This window comes from Leptosomus discolor, chromosome 1 (genome assembly GCF_034619465.1).
Source record: "Leptosomus discolor isolate bLepDis1 chromosome 1, bLepDis1.hap2, whole genome shotgun sequence".
NCBI classification, from domain to species: Eukaryota; Metazoa; Chordata; class Aves; order Leptosomiformes; family Leptosomidae; genus Leptosomus; species Leptosomus discolor.
Window position 1 is genome coordinate 186,547,532 of NC_141391.1, and position 15,964 is coordinate 186,563,495.

General features: G+C 40.1%; 1 protein-coding gene across 3 annotated transcripts in view; it reads right to left on the reverse strand.

The window, feature by feature from the left end:
- Window positions 1-3,459: 3,459 nt before the first annotated feature.
- The window catches only part of PDZRN4 (PDZ domain containing ring finger 4), a 251,760-nt gene continuing 239,255 nt past the window's right edge, over window positions 3,460-15,964 (reverse strand). For all 3 annotated transcript variants that reach the window (XM_086472509.1, XM_086472499.1, XM_009951841.2), the window contains 3 exons: window positions 14,979-15,080; window positions 11,447-11,563; window positions 3,460-4,986 (listed from right to left, as the gene is read on the reverse strand). In XM_086472509.1, coding sequence (XP_086328635.1) covers window positions 3,460-4,986; window positions 11,447-11,563; window positions 14,979-15,080 — 1,746 coding nt within the window. The remainder of the gene's footprint in view (window positions 4,987-11,446; window positions 11,564-14,978; window positions 15,081-15,964) is intronic.

Consider the following 15,964-nt stretch of genomic DNA (forward strand, 5'->3'; position numbering starts at 1 on the left):
CCTTGAAAGGTTGGACTAGATGATCCTTGAGTTCCCTTCCAACCTGGTATTCTATGATTCTATGATACTTACACTGGAGAGGAAGATACAGGGCTCCCACAGATTTTAACCTTACTTACGGTGACTGACGCTCCTAAATCAGCTGGCAATACAGTCGTCAAGTGACACAAGATAACTCTTTTTACAAGGCCATCTTGCTGGCTTCATAGGAAAAATTACCTCCCACTGTTCTTAGCTGAATGCCAGGGCTGAGGGAAGGATGAGTGGGACATTAACTCTTTCCCCAGCACTGATGTGGCCATGATAACACACCTGTGCAGCTCCTCTTCCCTGCCCTTTGCTCTTTATCCCAGAGCTGCAAGCAACCCTCTTAAGCAAGATCTGGTCTTGTTCCAGTTGGAAAGCGTTTTTATTTTTGTGTTCCTTCATATGAAAAAAAAACTAGTTCTCACAACAGACAAGTCTTTTTTCTTTAAAGATCTATGACGACATAAAATATATTTTGCTTCTTCTCTTTTAATTTGCCTTGATGCTAACATGTTATTTTTCTCATTAAAAATCAGGACATTTGCAAAAAAGTATATGCAGGAATAAACTGCATGTGGGATGTCAGCCTTGGATTTCACTGATATAGAACTGCTGGGATGAGGGAGCGCAATGCCGAGTCCTGCCCTGCAAAGAAACTAGCCAAGAGAAGTGAGCAGTAAAACACTCGCCTGCCATTCAGCCCCTCTGCATCACCACCCCATATGGCCTTGCAGCCCCGCTCTGGAGTCACATGTCTATTTTTCATGCTTGCAGGAATGATTGAGGCATTTCATCAGGGCAAAACACAACACTTCTTCTTCCAAAGACTGCTTAGGGAAGAAAGGAAATGTCACTTAATAAATGTAGTCAGGAAAAAAGGAGAGAAAACCACGGGCTGGTGGAAACCTCCCAGACTAAGGATTGGGCAGGGACATGCCAATTCTAGCAAGTGAAGAAGGAGAGAGAAGGTGACTGGGCTCTGGGGTGTGTGCTGAGCTAGAAACCACATCATGGTGTGCCACCAGCAGTATTACTGTATCACCTTTCAGTCTTCTCTTCATGTCTCACTAAGTTTTCATAGATCTCCTCAGATTTTGATGCATTTCCATTTATAGTGTATTAATAGATCATGACTACAAATATTGTTTATTTGTTTCTAATTATTCTCTATTAGTTAACTGTCCCCCCCCCCCCCCCTCCATCCAGTTCTCTAATTGGACATGGATTTTCCTACTTTTATTTCTCATTGATGAAATAACGATATTACATTTCCTGAAGATCCATGTTCTCTGAATTTGGGAATCATAAATGTTTGTGAGGAGCTCTAAGTAATGATTTAATAACAGGAAGAAAATATTAAGTACTATGCCTAAGGGAGAGGCATAAAGGTAGCCATCATCTGGAGCTGATAGCAGCTGAACTCTGATTAGGAATGAGACCTGTTTTTTACAGACCTGTTTTAGAGTGCAATCACTGGAATGCAAAAAGGGAAAACAGCCAAATCGCTGCGCTTTGATGTCTCCAGAAGAAGAATGTGTACTTTTCTAGATGATTTATGTTGGTCAAAGACAATTCCCTGGCTCAGCTGGAGTGACAATCTAGTAATAGCCCCTGGATGCAATACTGATTCACACCGCGATCCATTCTGGCCTTGGATTCCACACTTTTTCTAATTTATTGGGAAACAGTGGAAGTGTTTTTCATTACACATGAACAACTGTATGTTTAGTGAGGATTTAGTATGACGTGTCCCTGAATATGGTGGGGAGAATTTTCTGATTATCAAAGTGTGAACTGTCAGTGGATTAATTTTCCTAAGCACTTGGAGAGCAGTGTTCTTATGGTATTTACATGCCTGGAGATGCAGAGAGCACTGCCAATGCTTACTGGTGCCAAAAGTGGTTAGAAAACAAATGACTGATTTCCAGAATTAGATAATTTGGAAATACAGTACTGTGTCTTTCTGCATCTTTAAGCATATCTTTTAATGCCTGATGCCAAGTGACTGCAGGACCTACTCCTGCTATCAAAAGCACCCCCATCAGTTAGGAACTGCTGTGAGGCATGTGCAGGGACAATGAAAACAGGGCTATCAGGCAAAGTCTTCAACCGTGCTAACTGCCCAAGACTAGTCATTTCAGCTTGCTGTAACTCACTGGGCTGCCAGCAGTAGCAGCTCTGAAGATGCTCCACTGGCAGCCAAGGTGCCTCTGCTGCAGAGACAAAAAAGGACTCCATCAGGCACCAAGACAGCAAGTTGGCCTTGCTCCTGAGCCCCAGCCAGCTCCCACTGAGGCTCTTCTAAAAGACTTGGATGCTCCTCAACAATAAAGTTAAACCCTTAACTCATTTAGTTGCCTTTCATTCTCTCTTTTTCCTTAACTCGCCTTCTATGAAAATGTCAGTGACAGTCACTGCTAGTTTTTCTTGCATGAGACTTGGCTCAAAGTTAGACATATGTTCTGTTTATGTGCTGTAGGCATAGAACATATAACAAGCTCAGCCAGGGAAAGGACCCACAGTAGTTACCTGACAGTATATAACACACTAACGTATCAATGAATCACTCAATAAAGTAATAATAGCAGGTAAGAAAAAGCCAGGAAGACCCACAGACTCCTATCTGTTCTGCAAAATGAAAAACTAATTCATAAGAACTAGCCTATGGAATTGTGTCCCGTGTTCTTGAAATCTCTGTATGTTGTAAATATCATGCATAGTGAATGACTCATCCTTTAAAGGCAAATGTTCAATTTAAATCAGAGAACTCTTGACTTTTTTTTTTCTTAAAGATAAGCAATAATTTATTTCTCTTTCATCTTCACAATTATCACATACTGCCCAGCTACATGACCAATGCCACTACATAACACAGGAGAATTGCCCACCTACACTTTACTTGGACAAATACAATTGCAATTTACAGATTAAATGTACTGTACAATGTGTAGTTGGAAAATGTCATTCTTATCTATACGATGGGATGTGGCATATGATTTATAAACAGATGCAATCTAAGATGTAAAACTTTAAAACTTGTTAAGCCAAGGATACAGTATAAAGCATTTTCTTTTGGTATTGTATTGTTACTAAAGTAGAAAAAAAGAAAACTAGAGAAATAAATCCAGATCTTAACTTACAGGATATGTATTAGGTTAAGAAATTAATTGGCTTTTCCACTTTTTTTGTTTTGCTTTTCTTTTTCTTTTTTTTTTTCTACAAATGAATAATATGAATATATTGCAGGATAAAGAAAGACTGCCAGATAAAGAAGGTACCGTTATATGAAAAACGAATGAAAAATTACCAGGTAATTTTGCTTACAAAAAAGGTCAAACTATAAACAGTCACAAAATATATAAAAATGCCACATTGAACGAGGCAATCGTACTCTACCTAAACTGGTAGTATACTCTCTGAAAGAAGTTGCGTTCATACAGTAGTAACTGATAAGAAGGCATTGTGCACTCTTGTGCCATCTGGAGATTTAGCACCATGTGTCATCAGTTCTTGGATTGTCATCCAGTTGTCCAAGATTTTCTTGTTTCTCTTTTTCATCATCTTTTTGTGACTCAGTTCAATAATGTTAATTTCCTTTTTGCCCTCGCTGCCACTTTGCGGACTTTCCTTAAGACACTCCAGCCTGCTCCTCATCATGAACTCCCGCCGCCTCCTCTGCTCCTTAGCTCGCACCAAATGCTGCTTCCGCTCTTCTTTGCTCCAGTAGCGACCCATCTTCATCTCACTCATTGTATCATCATCTGTCGTCATCCCACTGCGCTCCTCTTTAATTTTTAAGGCACGTTCCTTCAGGATTCTGTCCCGAACTGGTCTCTTTGTGATGTACCTCGTCCCATCACTCCTTATTTTCACTTTCCATTCCATCTTGGGCTCCGCACACTTCTGCGAGTCTTTGCACATACTCACCAGGCTGAGCTGGCTTTGGGCGTACTCCACAGCAGACTTCTGCTGGATCAGTTGCATATAGCTTTGATAGTGCTTTGCATGAGCAGGTATATTCCCATACCTGTAAGAAGAGCTGTGATATGGAGACAGGTAGGGAATGTGCTCGCTGCTCTGCTTTTCCTGCTCTGTGAATTTGCTGCTTTCTGATGCCAGCACTGCATTCTCAGCAGCACTGTTTTGCTCAGTGGGTTTGGTTTTGGCTGAGGTTGCCTCCCTGTTGCTTTGTCCTGAGGATGACTGATTAGCCACAATTGTGCTCCTCAGGTTTTTCCTGTTGGTTATGCTGATCAACCTCTGGAGAGAATTATCGGGGGATCGCTCCACTGTAAGCGGAGTGCTCCTGCAACTTTCAGCTGTGTTGTAGGCGCTGGAGCTGTCCTTGTCAGACTTCTCAGGGTGCTCCATGATGTCATCCAGTTTGCCTCTTTGTACATCTATGCTGGTGTTATAATTCCTGAAGCCTTCGTCATGTAAAGCCCAAATGTCTCCATACTGATCCCTCACCTTTTGGAGCCGGTGAGCTTGCATAATATTCTGACATTCGAGTTCTATGTTCCTCAGTTCCTCATTGAGTAGCTGCAGCTCATGCTCCACTCCATCTTGCTCTCTTCTGTTGCACTCTATCATGCTGCTCGAGTAATACAGGTCATACTCCCCGTGGTTTCGAATCTTGCACTTCAGTTCCAACAGCTGTCGAAACCTTTCACATTCCTCCTCTGGGTTTCCTATGAAATCAGATTCAATGTATTCCCCAGACACAAAGCTTTCATTGCACTGGAGCTCAACACTTCCTAACGTATCTTGGCTGTGGCCCAGCTCTCGTTTGCTCTGCAGGGTAATGCTGTTCTGCTCCTCAGGTGCATTTTCTTGCTCTGAGCTCTCATCATTACGCAGACTTTCATCTGTAGGTCCCACCCCACTGTCCTTCTCATGATTGTTGGATGATGATGTTGCAGTGTCTGTAGTACCATCCTCCTCTTCATGTTTCTTTGGCTAAAAGAATGAGCAAACGAAAATGATTATCAAATGCAGACCATATTACATGAGAATATTTCCTAGTTCTGTTTTTCTTAAACAGCTGAGATCTGATTTAAGCTGAATTAAAACAGATGACTAAACAGCAGTCCTACTGCTCACAGCTTTTAAACATTTCTGAGAGTCATGCTGTGGTGGCCATACAGAGCAAAGTAGATGAATTACAGCACTAGTGACATATCTTCTAAAGTCCGGAAAGAAATATTTCCCTCTCTCACTAAGCCATCTCTTTGCAGTGCTTAAAGATAATGATCACCAGATGGTGCACTGTTTTTGGCTCTGGATTATGGCCAGACACTGGTGGAGCTGAAATCTCAAACTTACAAAAATGCTTCGGTACTGGTATCACTTCAAAAAGAATACAACAAGCAGCCAATCAAACAATGACTAGTACAACCTAAGAGGGTGCAAAAAGACCACTGGTTTGTTTTTTTTGTTTTTTTTTTTTTTTTTAACCAGTGAACAACTTGTTTCCTTCATGGAGATGAGCAGGGTTAGAAGCCTGCAGAGGGCTATCCTATTCCACTACACCCTCCTCAGCCCTCTCTCACACTTCTCGTTTTTAGTAGTCTTCTTCCAAAAGTCTGTTCATTTTGATTTCTAAGATTTTGCTCAAGTGGACTTCTGTCCGTTGCGTCCCTGGAGACCATTTTTGTTCCCTAGTTAGAGTTTATGTTCCTTAGAAATAAAACCAGCCTTTTACCATTAAGTGTAGAGCAACGCTGACTACTTGCCATGGACATAATGTCAAGCTTTTAGGCTGTTGTTTTTTAATTCACACTCCACACATTGTACCTAACCTATTTATGTTCTCAACCTATTTATATTCTCAAAGAATGTGAGATAATACCTCTCTGAAGAAACAGACACTTTTTATTTTTCAAACTTGGTAAGCAAAGAATCATGCAGAGTGCAATTTATATGGCCTGTTCGCCAAATATCTAAATATATATAGTACCAACCAAATGCCGTTTCTCTTTTAGGAGGTATTAATTGCATAATTATGTATAATGGTAGTAATAATCAAGGCAGAAAGAAGGTACAGTGCACCCAGTGAAAGGAAATAAACTCAGAGGCCACTGTCATAATTCTTTTTTTCTCTACTTTGACAGACAGGATGAAAATGTGTCTGCTATCTCATTCTTTCTCCTCTCTTCATGTGCATGATCACACACCCTTCATCTGGTTTCCTTTCTTCAATTCCTATGAAAAAATAATGACCTAGTCTCAGAAAAACAAAAATCACCTCCACCCCCAAAATGCAATGTAGTAGTGGAATAAAATAAATACTGAAAGAAACACAACACCAGGAGAGTTCAGTGTCTGTGACAGACTAGTTAAACATTTCTGAAAAGGATGCTTTAGCAATTTGTTGTCAGACAAGACCTGCAAAGAAAATTTTCTCTTTAAAATTGTACCATACTTTTTATGCTCATCCTTTTGCACATAACAAAATGCACAATAAATCTATAATTCTCATGTAGCTTTGGCAGCCACACCAGCAATATGCCAATTACTACCTCTCACTCTCCCCAAATGGGAAGAAACTCTCCCCTTGAATTTAGACATCATGGGACAGAATGTCTTCAGTGTTATTCAAGAGGTCATGAAAAGGTTCAGTGTTTCTTGAACATTGTAGGGTCAGAATTTTCTAGAAATTAGATTTTGAAACTGCAAGGTTCAAAGGCGCAATTTCATGAAAATTCTGCAAGTTTTAAAAATTCAGTAGTACGTCTTTTCCCCATCTGAATTCCTCTCAGATTTTTCTACTTATCTACTTAAAAAAGAGGGTATCTTTTCACAGGAAGAAGCAACATGAAGACTAGTACCAATAACAGTCTAAATAACTAAATATTGTAGAATTGTTCTATAATTATAATTTTTCTATTCTTTCTTTCCTCAGCTTACACAATTGCTGCAAAGCTGTATAAAGCATATTGGAAGACTTTTTATTAAGGCTCTTGTTATATCTTTCCAAAGTGGCTGCAACACTTTAGTCTCATTTTCAGGAGTAGCTGGAGAAGTGGTGGGAATGTAATGTTTTTCCACATCACCTATTTTTTAAGAGTCCCAAAATGTTCTATTTTACACAGAGAAAAACCACAATGTCTAGCGAATGAAAACTAAGAGAAACCAGAAAGATGAGCACCCCAGCCAGCCAAGTGGCCAGGTCATTCACCAGGAATCCTGGAGATTCAGGTTTAATTTAGGTTTAATTTGGTTTTTTTTTTTGACATTTAGGTTTAATTTTGTATTTTTCTAGTTTATCTCTTCCAGGTGAGTGCCCCTACATAAGCTATTCTGGTCCCTTCTCTCACCTGCTTTGGAGCTGCTCCAGCTTGTATTGCCCTCTTCTACCCCCAAATGCCCCCATGTCTCCAGCATGGTGTCATACCACCAAAGCATATATTTGAGCACTTCCAAAAAAATCCCTTGATTTTTCTATTTGTATAGGTGTTGGAAACAGACTTTACAGTTCGGGCTCACGCAATCAACACTTTCAGAATTAGTGGCTCTTGTTTTCCACACCACTTTTATTGACAATTTAAACTTTGCTCCTTCAATTTCCACTCAATTTAGACTGAGTGAATATAACACACTGCCATCTACTCAACTTACACTACCCATAATTAATGCACACACAAATACAAGACGTAAACAAAGCAAACCCCATCTTTCCAGTCTAACTGAAATCAGATGGGTGGGATTGATTTGACCAAATGTAAGTGTCTATAGTACAGGCACCTAAATGTCAGGTAGTGACTCTGGCTTCCCCTCCCTGTCAGGAAGAAACAAGTTCCTGTACTGTTCAATCTAAATCAGACATCCATATCATGTAAAATCTTTCCTCAGTATGTGGATACTTTCAGATAGTTTAATTAAGAACATGAAAAGTAATACAGATATTTATTGTACTGCATGTTTTTGAGATGTATTTTTTAAAAAATCCACTATGACCCAAGTAAGGCAGCCCCTGGCATTTCTGCCCTGGACTTGCCATGCTTGCTAGAGCTCCTAAACACGGGCAAACTGAGCAGTCTTTTACATGAGTCTACTCTAATTTTATTTTGAAAGGTAGAAAGCCTAATTCCAGGTTAAGTCCCTTCTGAAAAATAAGAGAGTCTCCAATTGTCAGCGCATTGCTTTTGTCAGTGTTACCTATTATCTATTCCAAACAAAGTGTTTGTTTTCAAACAAACTGTTGTCAATCTCTTCTACAATTACTTCTGTTTGAAATACCAAAGGGCTCCTTAGGCCTCATCTTTGCAGTGAGAACTCAGATAATGAGAAGGCGAACCTGGCTGTGTGTACAGTCAAGCAATAAATGAACCTCGAAAGATTCTGCATTTCAGCTCCAGCAAGCATTGATGCCTATGAAATGGCTAATCTTGCAGGAATTCAAGCAATGTTTTATTCTCATTTTACAACTTATTATGTATATTGGGACTCAAAACCCAGACTGCTACTAAAGTCTGAAGGCAGTGAGATGCAGTTGAAGGTTTTAATAAATGTAGCAGCTGGGCTCTCCAGTCAGTCTCTGACAGTGAGAGGAAGACTGACCACAGTGAAAGGAATCTCCAGCGGCAGGCTAACCACGAGGTACTCTAGTCATGAGGGAAGATTGGGATTGATTTCAGTGGTGCACTAAACGGGAAAATGCTCTTCTGCAAACAATGCTGTTCTTTTAAAACAAGCCTCTTAAAAAAGAATTTCCCCCAGATATTTTCACTGCATTTCAGCTTTGAATGAACTAGAATGATTTTTTTTTATTAAATTCTTTCTCTTCTTAATAGGTTTTGATATATTCCGTGATAGTGATAAGAATTTCTGCATGGCAAATGTATGGTATTCTTCTGAAAGTTATCTCTGCTGCACAATGAACTGCAATGTTGTAAAGGGGAAGGGATACAATGTGTTATAAAAAATGGAGAATTACATCTTTCCTCAAGGTTTATTGGACTATTCCATACAGGGAAGATACAATTCTTGATTGAATTCTATAAAGTGGCTCAAAAACACAGAAAAGACACGACTATCTACTTGTTTCTTCTGTTACAAAGTGTACGAAATTTTTCTATGACAGCTCACGCTAAATGTTAAAATGGCATTCTGTAAAACAGGCTCGCATTTGGAAGGCTATTTTGCTATAGTGCGTATTCATTCCTGCAGCTTGCAAGATTCATGATGACAGATGATTATGAAGCCAGAAGCCTATATTTTTTGTTCACAAAAATCGAGGCTGGCATTGGAGCAAGCCACGGCCAGCCAGAGGGGCTTGAAGATACTCAGCTTGGCCACTGGCAGCTGCAACCAGAGTGGTTGCATTGCTCCAATGTGACTCACCTCAGGAAACTGCTACGTTTCCCAGCCTAACAAGGGGTAAAGAACCAGTTTTCCGACTTGCCGAGTCACTACATAGAGTCTAGAGAGACAGCAGCTGTCACAAATTACCGACGCTCCATTACACACCAAGCTGCATTTGGTTGATTCGATTACTCATCAGAAGGGCAAAGAAATGTCTGGCTGTCCTAGAATTACTTCAAGCAACCCAACGTCAGACACCGACAGAGCACTAGTGACCATAATTTTTTCAATGATAGCTCTCTTCTACAGTAATATAAACTCTCAATAGGTGAAAAAAAAATTATCCTCAGTGTAAGATCCCAGTGGGGAATAAACAATCTCAATGGGTTCTGTGAAACCACTTTACGGAACACCGCTGTTCAATAATTAATACTATCCACAACTCAAATTCAGTGAAAAAGCCAAAGCTTGACAAGAACTTGGGAGCGGAAGGTCACAACTGTGAAGTGATTTCAGAGGTCCCAACACGTTGTATGAGGGGCTAATAGAGGTTTGTAGATAGACCTACTCAAGAATTTCTACCGGAAGTGGAGGTTTGTGTGAAAATGTCACTGTGCAAAGGAAATTTCTTTGTGAAGAACAAGTGTTCTTTCTGGCAGGAAATCTTTTGCTATCCAAGATAAAAATTATGGTTAAAAAAATAAACAAGATGCCAAATATCAGTTCAAAGCAGCTAGCAGTGCAGCAGTTAGCACATTTCACCTGGGAAACTGAGCTTGGCTCACTGCCTGGAAAAGAGGGTCATAACTAAAAGGCCACTATAAATCCTGTTGCAAGGCTCCCTTCACCTCTGACCTTGGAGTTATTCCACTTTCTGTAAATAGCTAAATGCTTATGAGATCAAGGATTTGTAATCTGATCTATCATATTCCAGATAATTGACTTAAATATTCTGTCAGTGTCTCTGTCTCAATGAGTATTCAATTTATATACAGTGAATAGCTTTAATAGGAGCTATCACCTAGTCAATAGCCCAGCATCAAGGCTGGAGGGGAGGTGAGGAAGAAACAGCCTAGATGCATGTTCAGGCCCTCAGTGTGGACCAGGCGGTGAGGTATTTGAATCCAGGTCTCATGTTAGCCAAATAAGCTCCTTGGTTTCCAGAAGAAGGAAGGCTCTCACCATCCTTCTCCCTCTCTTCACTTCAAAGAAACATGCGTCAGGCTCTGCTTTTGAGCAATTCAGAATGGGGAAAAAATTGTAAGTCACAATGGGTGGAAAACCAGTTTTTCCCCAGCTGCATATATGCAGAAGTCAGGAGATGAAGTTGGATTTTATTTATTTGGCTCCACACAGGTATGCCTGCTGACAGACCATCTGATCCAGAAGTGGATAAGGTCACTTACACCTTCCACAATAAAGTACAACCAAGAAGACCCACCCATTAATGAAACTGTATGGCTGGGGATGCACATGCACCTTTGCCACAGTCACACTGCTTACAGCACATATGGGCAGGTAAATGTTGGGATAGCAGCAAGCTGAGACTATGCTAACAATATGCTTATTTGTCTCCATTAACAAAACAAATGCTGAGCTGTGCGCTGTCAGTATAAGAAAAATACACTTGTATTACCAAAACACCTGTTGTTTATTTGAAACGACTCTTCCATCTTGTTTTGCAAGCTGTCTGGTGCAAGGGCTGGCTCACACCTTGCACGCGTACAACAAGAGGGACACCTATCCCAGCTCGGAGATCTAGGTGCTATGCTGATACAATTCATTAAAAAAATCCTTGATATAAAACATAACAACATAAACCCCAAACACTTCAGAATTAAAGAAGGATGGCAGCATTATTCTGAGAATTCAGAGAAAATGAGAAACCTGCACTTATCACAGCCTCCTAAATTGTTTGCTAACTTGTCATATTGGGCCTAAACATCTATTGTTCTCCTTTTCTTTACCTACAGCATGCCAGAGTTCACAGCATTTTAGTGACAGAACTCTATCAAAGCCTTTGACTCCATTGTACAGCATATCACTTCATTCTCCGTTAATAAAAAAGTATACCTAGCAAAACTTCAAACGATACGTTTAGTAGCACTCCTACCTGCTCCACCTCGTTGGCTGTGTACTGCATCACTTCATTATGCTGCTCCTCCAACATATCCAAGTTTAACTCCTCTAAGAATTCATTTCTCTCATCATCCAGCCACCCTTCCTCCAGCTGCAAAGAATACATTAGTACATTACATTATGTTAGCAAGGACACATGCTAAAACAGGGTAAACCCAAATGGCAATGCTTGACTAGTTCTTTTTATCCTAATGATTCTCTTCAGAAAGCCAGGCAGTAGGAGCTCACGTCTCAAAAAGAGAAGAAGAAAGAGAAGGATAAAAAAAATGGGACTCACGCCTTTTATCCTTTCTTGAAACAGTATGACTGATTTTCTCTCATAATGAAGGAGACTGCACAGCACAGACATTATTTCCTTTCAAAAGGTATGAAAGGCACAGCGCATAATCCTGAAGCTGTCATGTTCATTACCGCCAAGAGACCCCGCGCTGAAAGAGTGGCAACGTTACTAACAGGTCCAGGAGGCAACCGGGCTCTTTCCTCTAACAGCCTCCGCCCCAGTGCTGTGCCCTGCTGCCACCACCTCAATAGAAACCTTATGTTGCATTTCTGTCACCGTTTTCCCATTGATCTTCCAGGTAAACAAACAAACAGAGGAGGGTGTCAGAAAGATGCAGTGACTTGAAGGGAGGTTATTTTTGTTCTCGTGGTGTGCCTGGAAGCAAGGCTTATCCATTTGCTTGGTTTTTTCCCCAAGTGTAAAATAATACTTTGACATTTGGTGAAGACAATGTTGCAAAAGGACAGGAGGGAATGCTATGTTTTCTGTCAAGTGATTACATCCTCTTGCCACACCCACATTTCACCCTTCACTTCTCTCTAAACTGATAAAACAGGCACCTCTGGCCAAAAATGCTATTCTTCCCATTTTTTTCACTGTGCACGTGTACACGTGGCACACATCCATTTGTGTCCGTAATCCCTTGCCAGATGGCACACTGTGTTGAAAAGGAAAATATTGGTCAGTGGCACTGCTGGCTATAATGACAAGATCATAGCAGAAGGAAGCAACTTCTTGTTGCTGCTAAAAGAACCAAAGGAAGATGGTGAGAAAAAGATGCTAAAAGTCTCAGCATTGGACAATTACAAAAGTACCAACTATTAATGTCTCAGGACAGCAAGAGCAATGTAACATATGTCAACACCTACTGAAGAACTACTACTGCCTCAAGGCCAGAAGAGCTCTGGGCACATGCCAGTCAGAATCTAAGTTACACCAAACCAGCAAGTGGTACTTCACAGCTACACAGTGAGTGAGTGATGCTGTGTGGTACTCCTAACTGAATACTGGCAGGAATCCACCATTTCCTTCACAAACTCTGATGTGTTTTTGCCTATGCCAATGAACTCTTCCCTCTTATAAAGAGCATCAGCCTTTCACCATTTCCCTCGGCAAAGCTAGCCTCCAAAAGTTTGGGATTAGAAGGAGGCTTTTTTTCCTGAGGACATGTAATTTTTTTGTTTGTCCTTAATGGGCCTTCCAAACCATTCTCTGAAACATCTGGTACTGGCCAATACTTTTGTTTACTTGTCTTGTTTTCTTTTTGTTTTTCTCCTAAGGAAAGCATGAATACAGACTTCCTTTACCATAAAGGATGCAGTTAAATCTCCCTCATTGGAGGAAATGGCAGAGATGAACAAATCTGGAGGACAAAAGATGAATCTCACTTAGGCAAATCTGCTGCTTTGACTGTGGCAGACCTAGTACCAAACTAACGGGAATGCTTATGTTACGCTACAGCTTTTAGAATAAAAATAATACGTGGCTTAGTATACATGTGCACTACATACACTGTGTGCACATACACACATGTGAACACACATGCCTGTGCCATTTGTTTACATATTAAACAGGCTGTGTACTCCTCTGGTACTCTTTTTCAAAACTTGATTATTTGGTATTCACTGTGCAAATAAATGGCCAGAGAAGGTTTTCTCCTTGTTATTGAATGATCGAGCTCAGCAGTCACCCTTCAAGACTGCAATACTGCCATTACCTTTTTCTATCTAGAAATAAAACCCTGCTTAATCCTGCTTTTTACCACAGTCAAAGCCACACAACTAGCAGAAATCAGTTTGTGGACAGCCTGATTTCTGACATACTATGGCTTTCTCTTCAGTTTTGTATGGACACATTTTTAAAACACATAAATTAAACAAAAAAGAAACCAACAACAAAGCCCCAAACCAAACCACACTTTTATAATTTGAAAGGAGCATCCATATGGGAAGCTATATTGGTACAGCTAAGTAAATCCTTATCTCATATTGATGTGACTTTTTTATGTTGACCAGTCTAAACAAATACAGAGAACAAACTTTCCCTGGGCATGTATTTTGCAAGAGGGTGGGTTTCTGTTCTGTACTGAAAAACAAAATCTTAGAGAAAAATAGTAAGAATAATATTGAAACAACTCTTTCAAAACTTCTGCAGCCTCCATTGAGGGCTACAATTTCACAATATAAACTGATGCATGGGTTTTTTTGCTTACTATGTCACCGATTTAATGGGAATTGTTTAGATTCCTGAAAAACATAAAGGAAATGAATGCTGAAATTATGAATCTTTTATAACTACTGTATTCAAGTAGAGATTCTGAGTGGCACTGAATTACACTTACTCAATTTAATTTATACAGAGTATGCAGCTAGCAAGACTGAGAATATCAGATCAATAGCATGAGAGACAAATGGCAACATAACCAACTCTGAATTGTTGGCAGATGGAGAGAATAATGACAATATAATGTCTCTCTGCTTTGCAATGGCCTATAAACAGAATATAAAGGGAAGTACAAACAGTACTCTTCTTCCACTCTACCTTTCCTTTAGTCTGATGATCAACCTAACATCTGCCCCCTGCAATGATATGAAAAATTCTTGCCATGGCAAGATTCTTGGCATTGGCATAATTTTATTTTTAAAACCATAAAAATTTTCTAAAAGCCTTTGAAAATGCACCTCCAAAGATACAACTTGTAATGTACAAGCAGGTTTTTGTTGAAAACAATTAGATCCAGGTTTGCTGAATGGTGTTGTAGTGAAAGTTCCACAACTGGTACCTAAATGAACAGTTTACATGCCTGCTTATAGGATAAAAAGAGCCATCACCAATGACCAACTACAGCTTTGAGTAAGTTCATACAAATGACTAAGTATGGCAGATTTATCCCCAGAACAAATGAGAATCATCCAAAGAGTAATAGTACATAATTTTCAAGTTCTACTTCATATTTTACTAATGTCATATTAGTGCTGTCAGCTTCATTTGTATACCTGCTTACTCTGTTTGCTGGAAAGGAATTGCTTAGCTTGGGGAAGACAAGCCCTAGTAATATCATGTTATTTTCTTTGTTGGCTAAACAGGGGCAAGACTCTGCAATTACCTGTTTCCTCCTTTTGTCAGGAACTTCAGCATTCATATTTCTCAGCAGTTCATTACTTACAGTGACAGTGAATGTACAGTATAACCCAGGTTCCGGCTCAGTGCATCTATTCAGTCTAACCTGCATCTCCGGTCTCGCGACCAGCAACACAATTTTCTTGCATTCTTCACTGGAGAGCAATGCCACTGCTTCTTCCCGATTCTGGACATCTTGGCCATTTATCTAGAAAACAAATGAAAGTGGCACATTAGTTTCTATTTCCACAAAGCAACACACAATAAAGGGCAGATATCAGCTCATTTGTGCTGAATGTATGGACGATGAAACTCGTGCAACGGGCTCATCTTCAGCCCCTCAGTGGTAAGTGCCTTCACTCAATTATGCGCTTACTGTAAGAGCTGTATCGATTGTTGAAGGATGGTGGACATCAGAGGAAGCAGTTATGTTCATAAATGTCCAACCTGCGCCCTGGTAACATACATCTAGCAACACAATTAACCAGCCCCTGACAGGTGACGTTCATCTTTCTCTGTTCAGAGTAATGGAAGTGTCACTCTGAGATAATAGTGCTGGTGGAAGCAAGACTGGTAATGCTACAGCTGAAATCAGTCACACTGTATGCTGGTAGAGAGCCAATTAGAGAGCCACAGTATTATCTCTCACCAGGCAATACTTACAGGCCACTGCTCATTGCTGCTCCATTTAATCATTTCATATTTGTGCGGACAGCTTAGTATCCAGAACCACACAAAACATATGTATCCCCCTTACAAAGGCATAATCAAAATAAAAGTGCTTCTCCAATGAGAATGTGCTTCTCTCACTACCTTTCTCCTGTTCTGTCACCTCATTAAAACGTCCACATCCATGACTACATGGTAACAAACACATTTTGCATTGTCCAAAAGCCTTTATTGAGAGAATCAAATAGAAATGTTATTTTCCATAAGTATTTGCTTTTGTCCAATTCACAGCACAAGAACTGGATTATTCTCATTGTGGCAACAAGAAAAACCCCAAAACTTGCTCTATTTGAAAATGGGTGTAAACAAAACTGGAAGACAGAAGGATCTGAATATTTTGGGGAAATAAAATCGTGTAAGTGT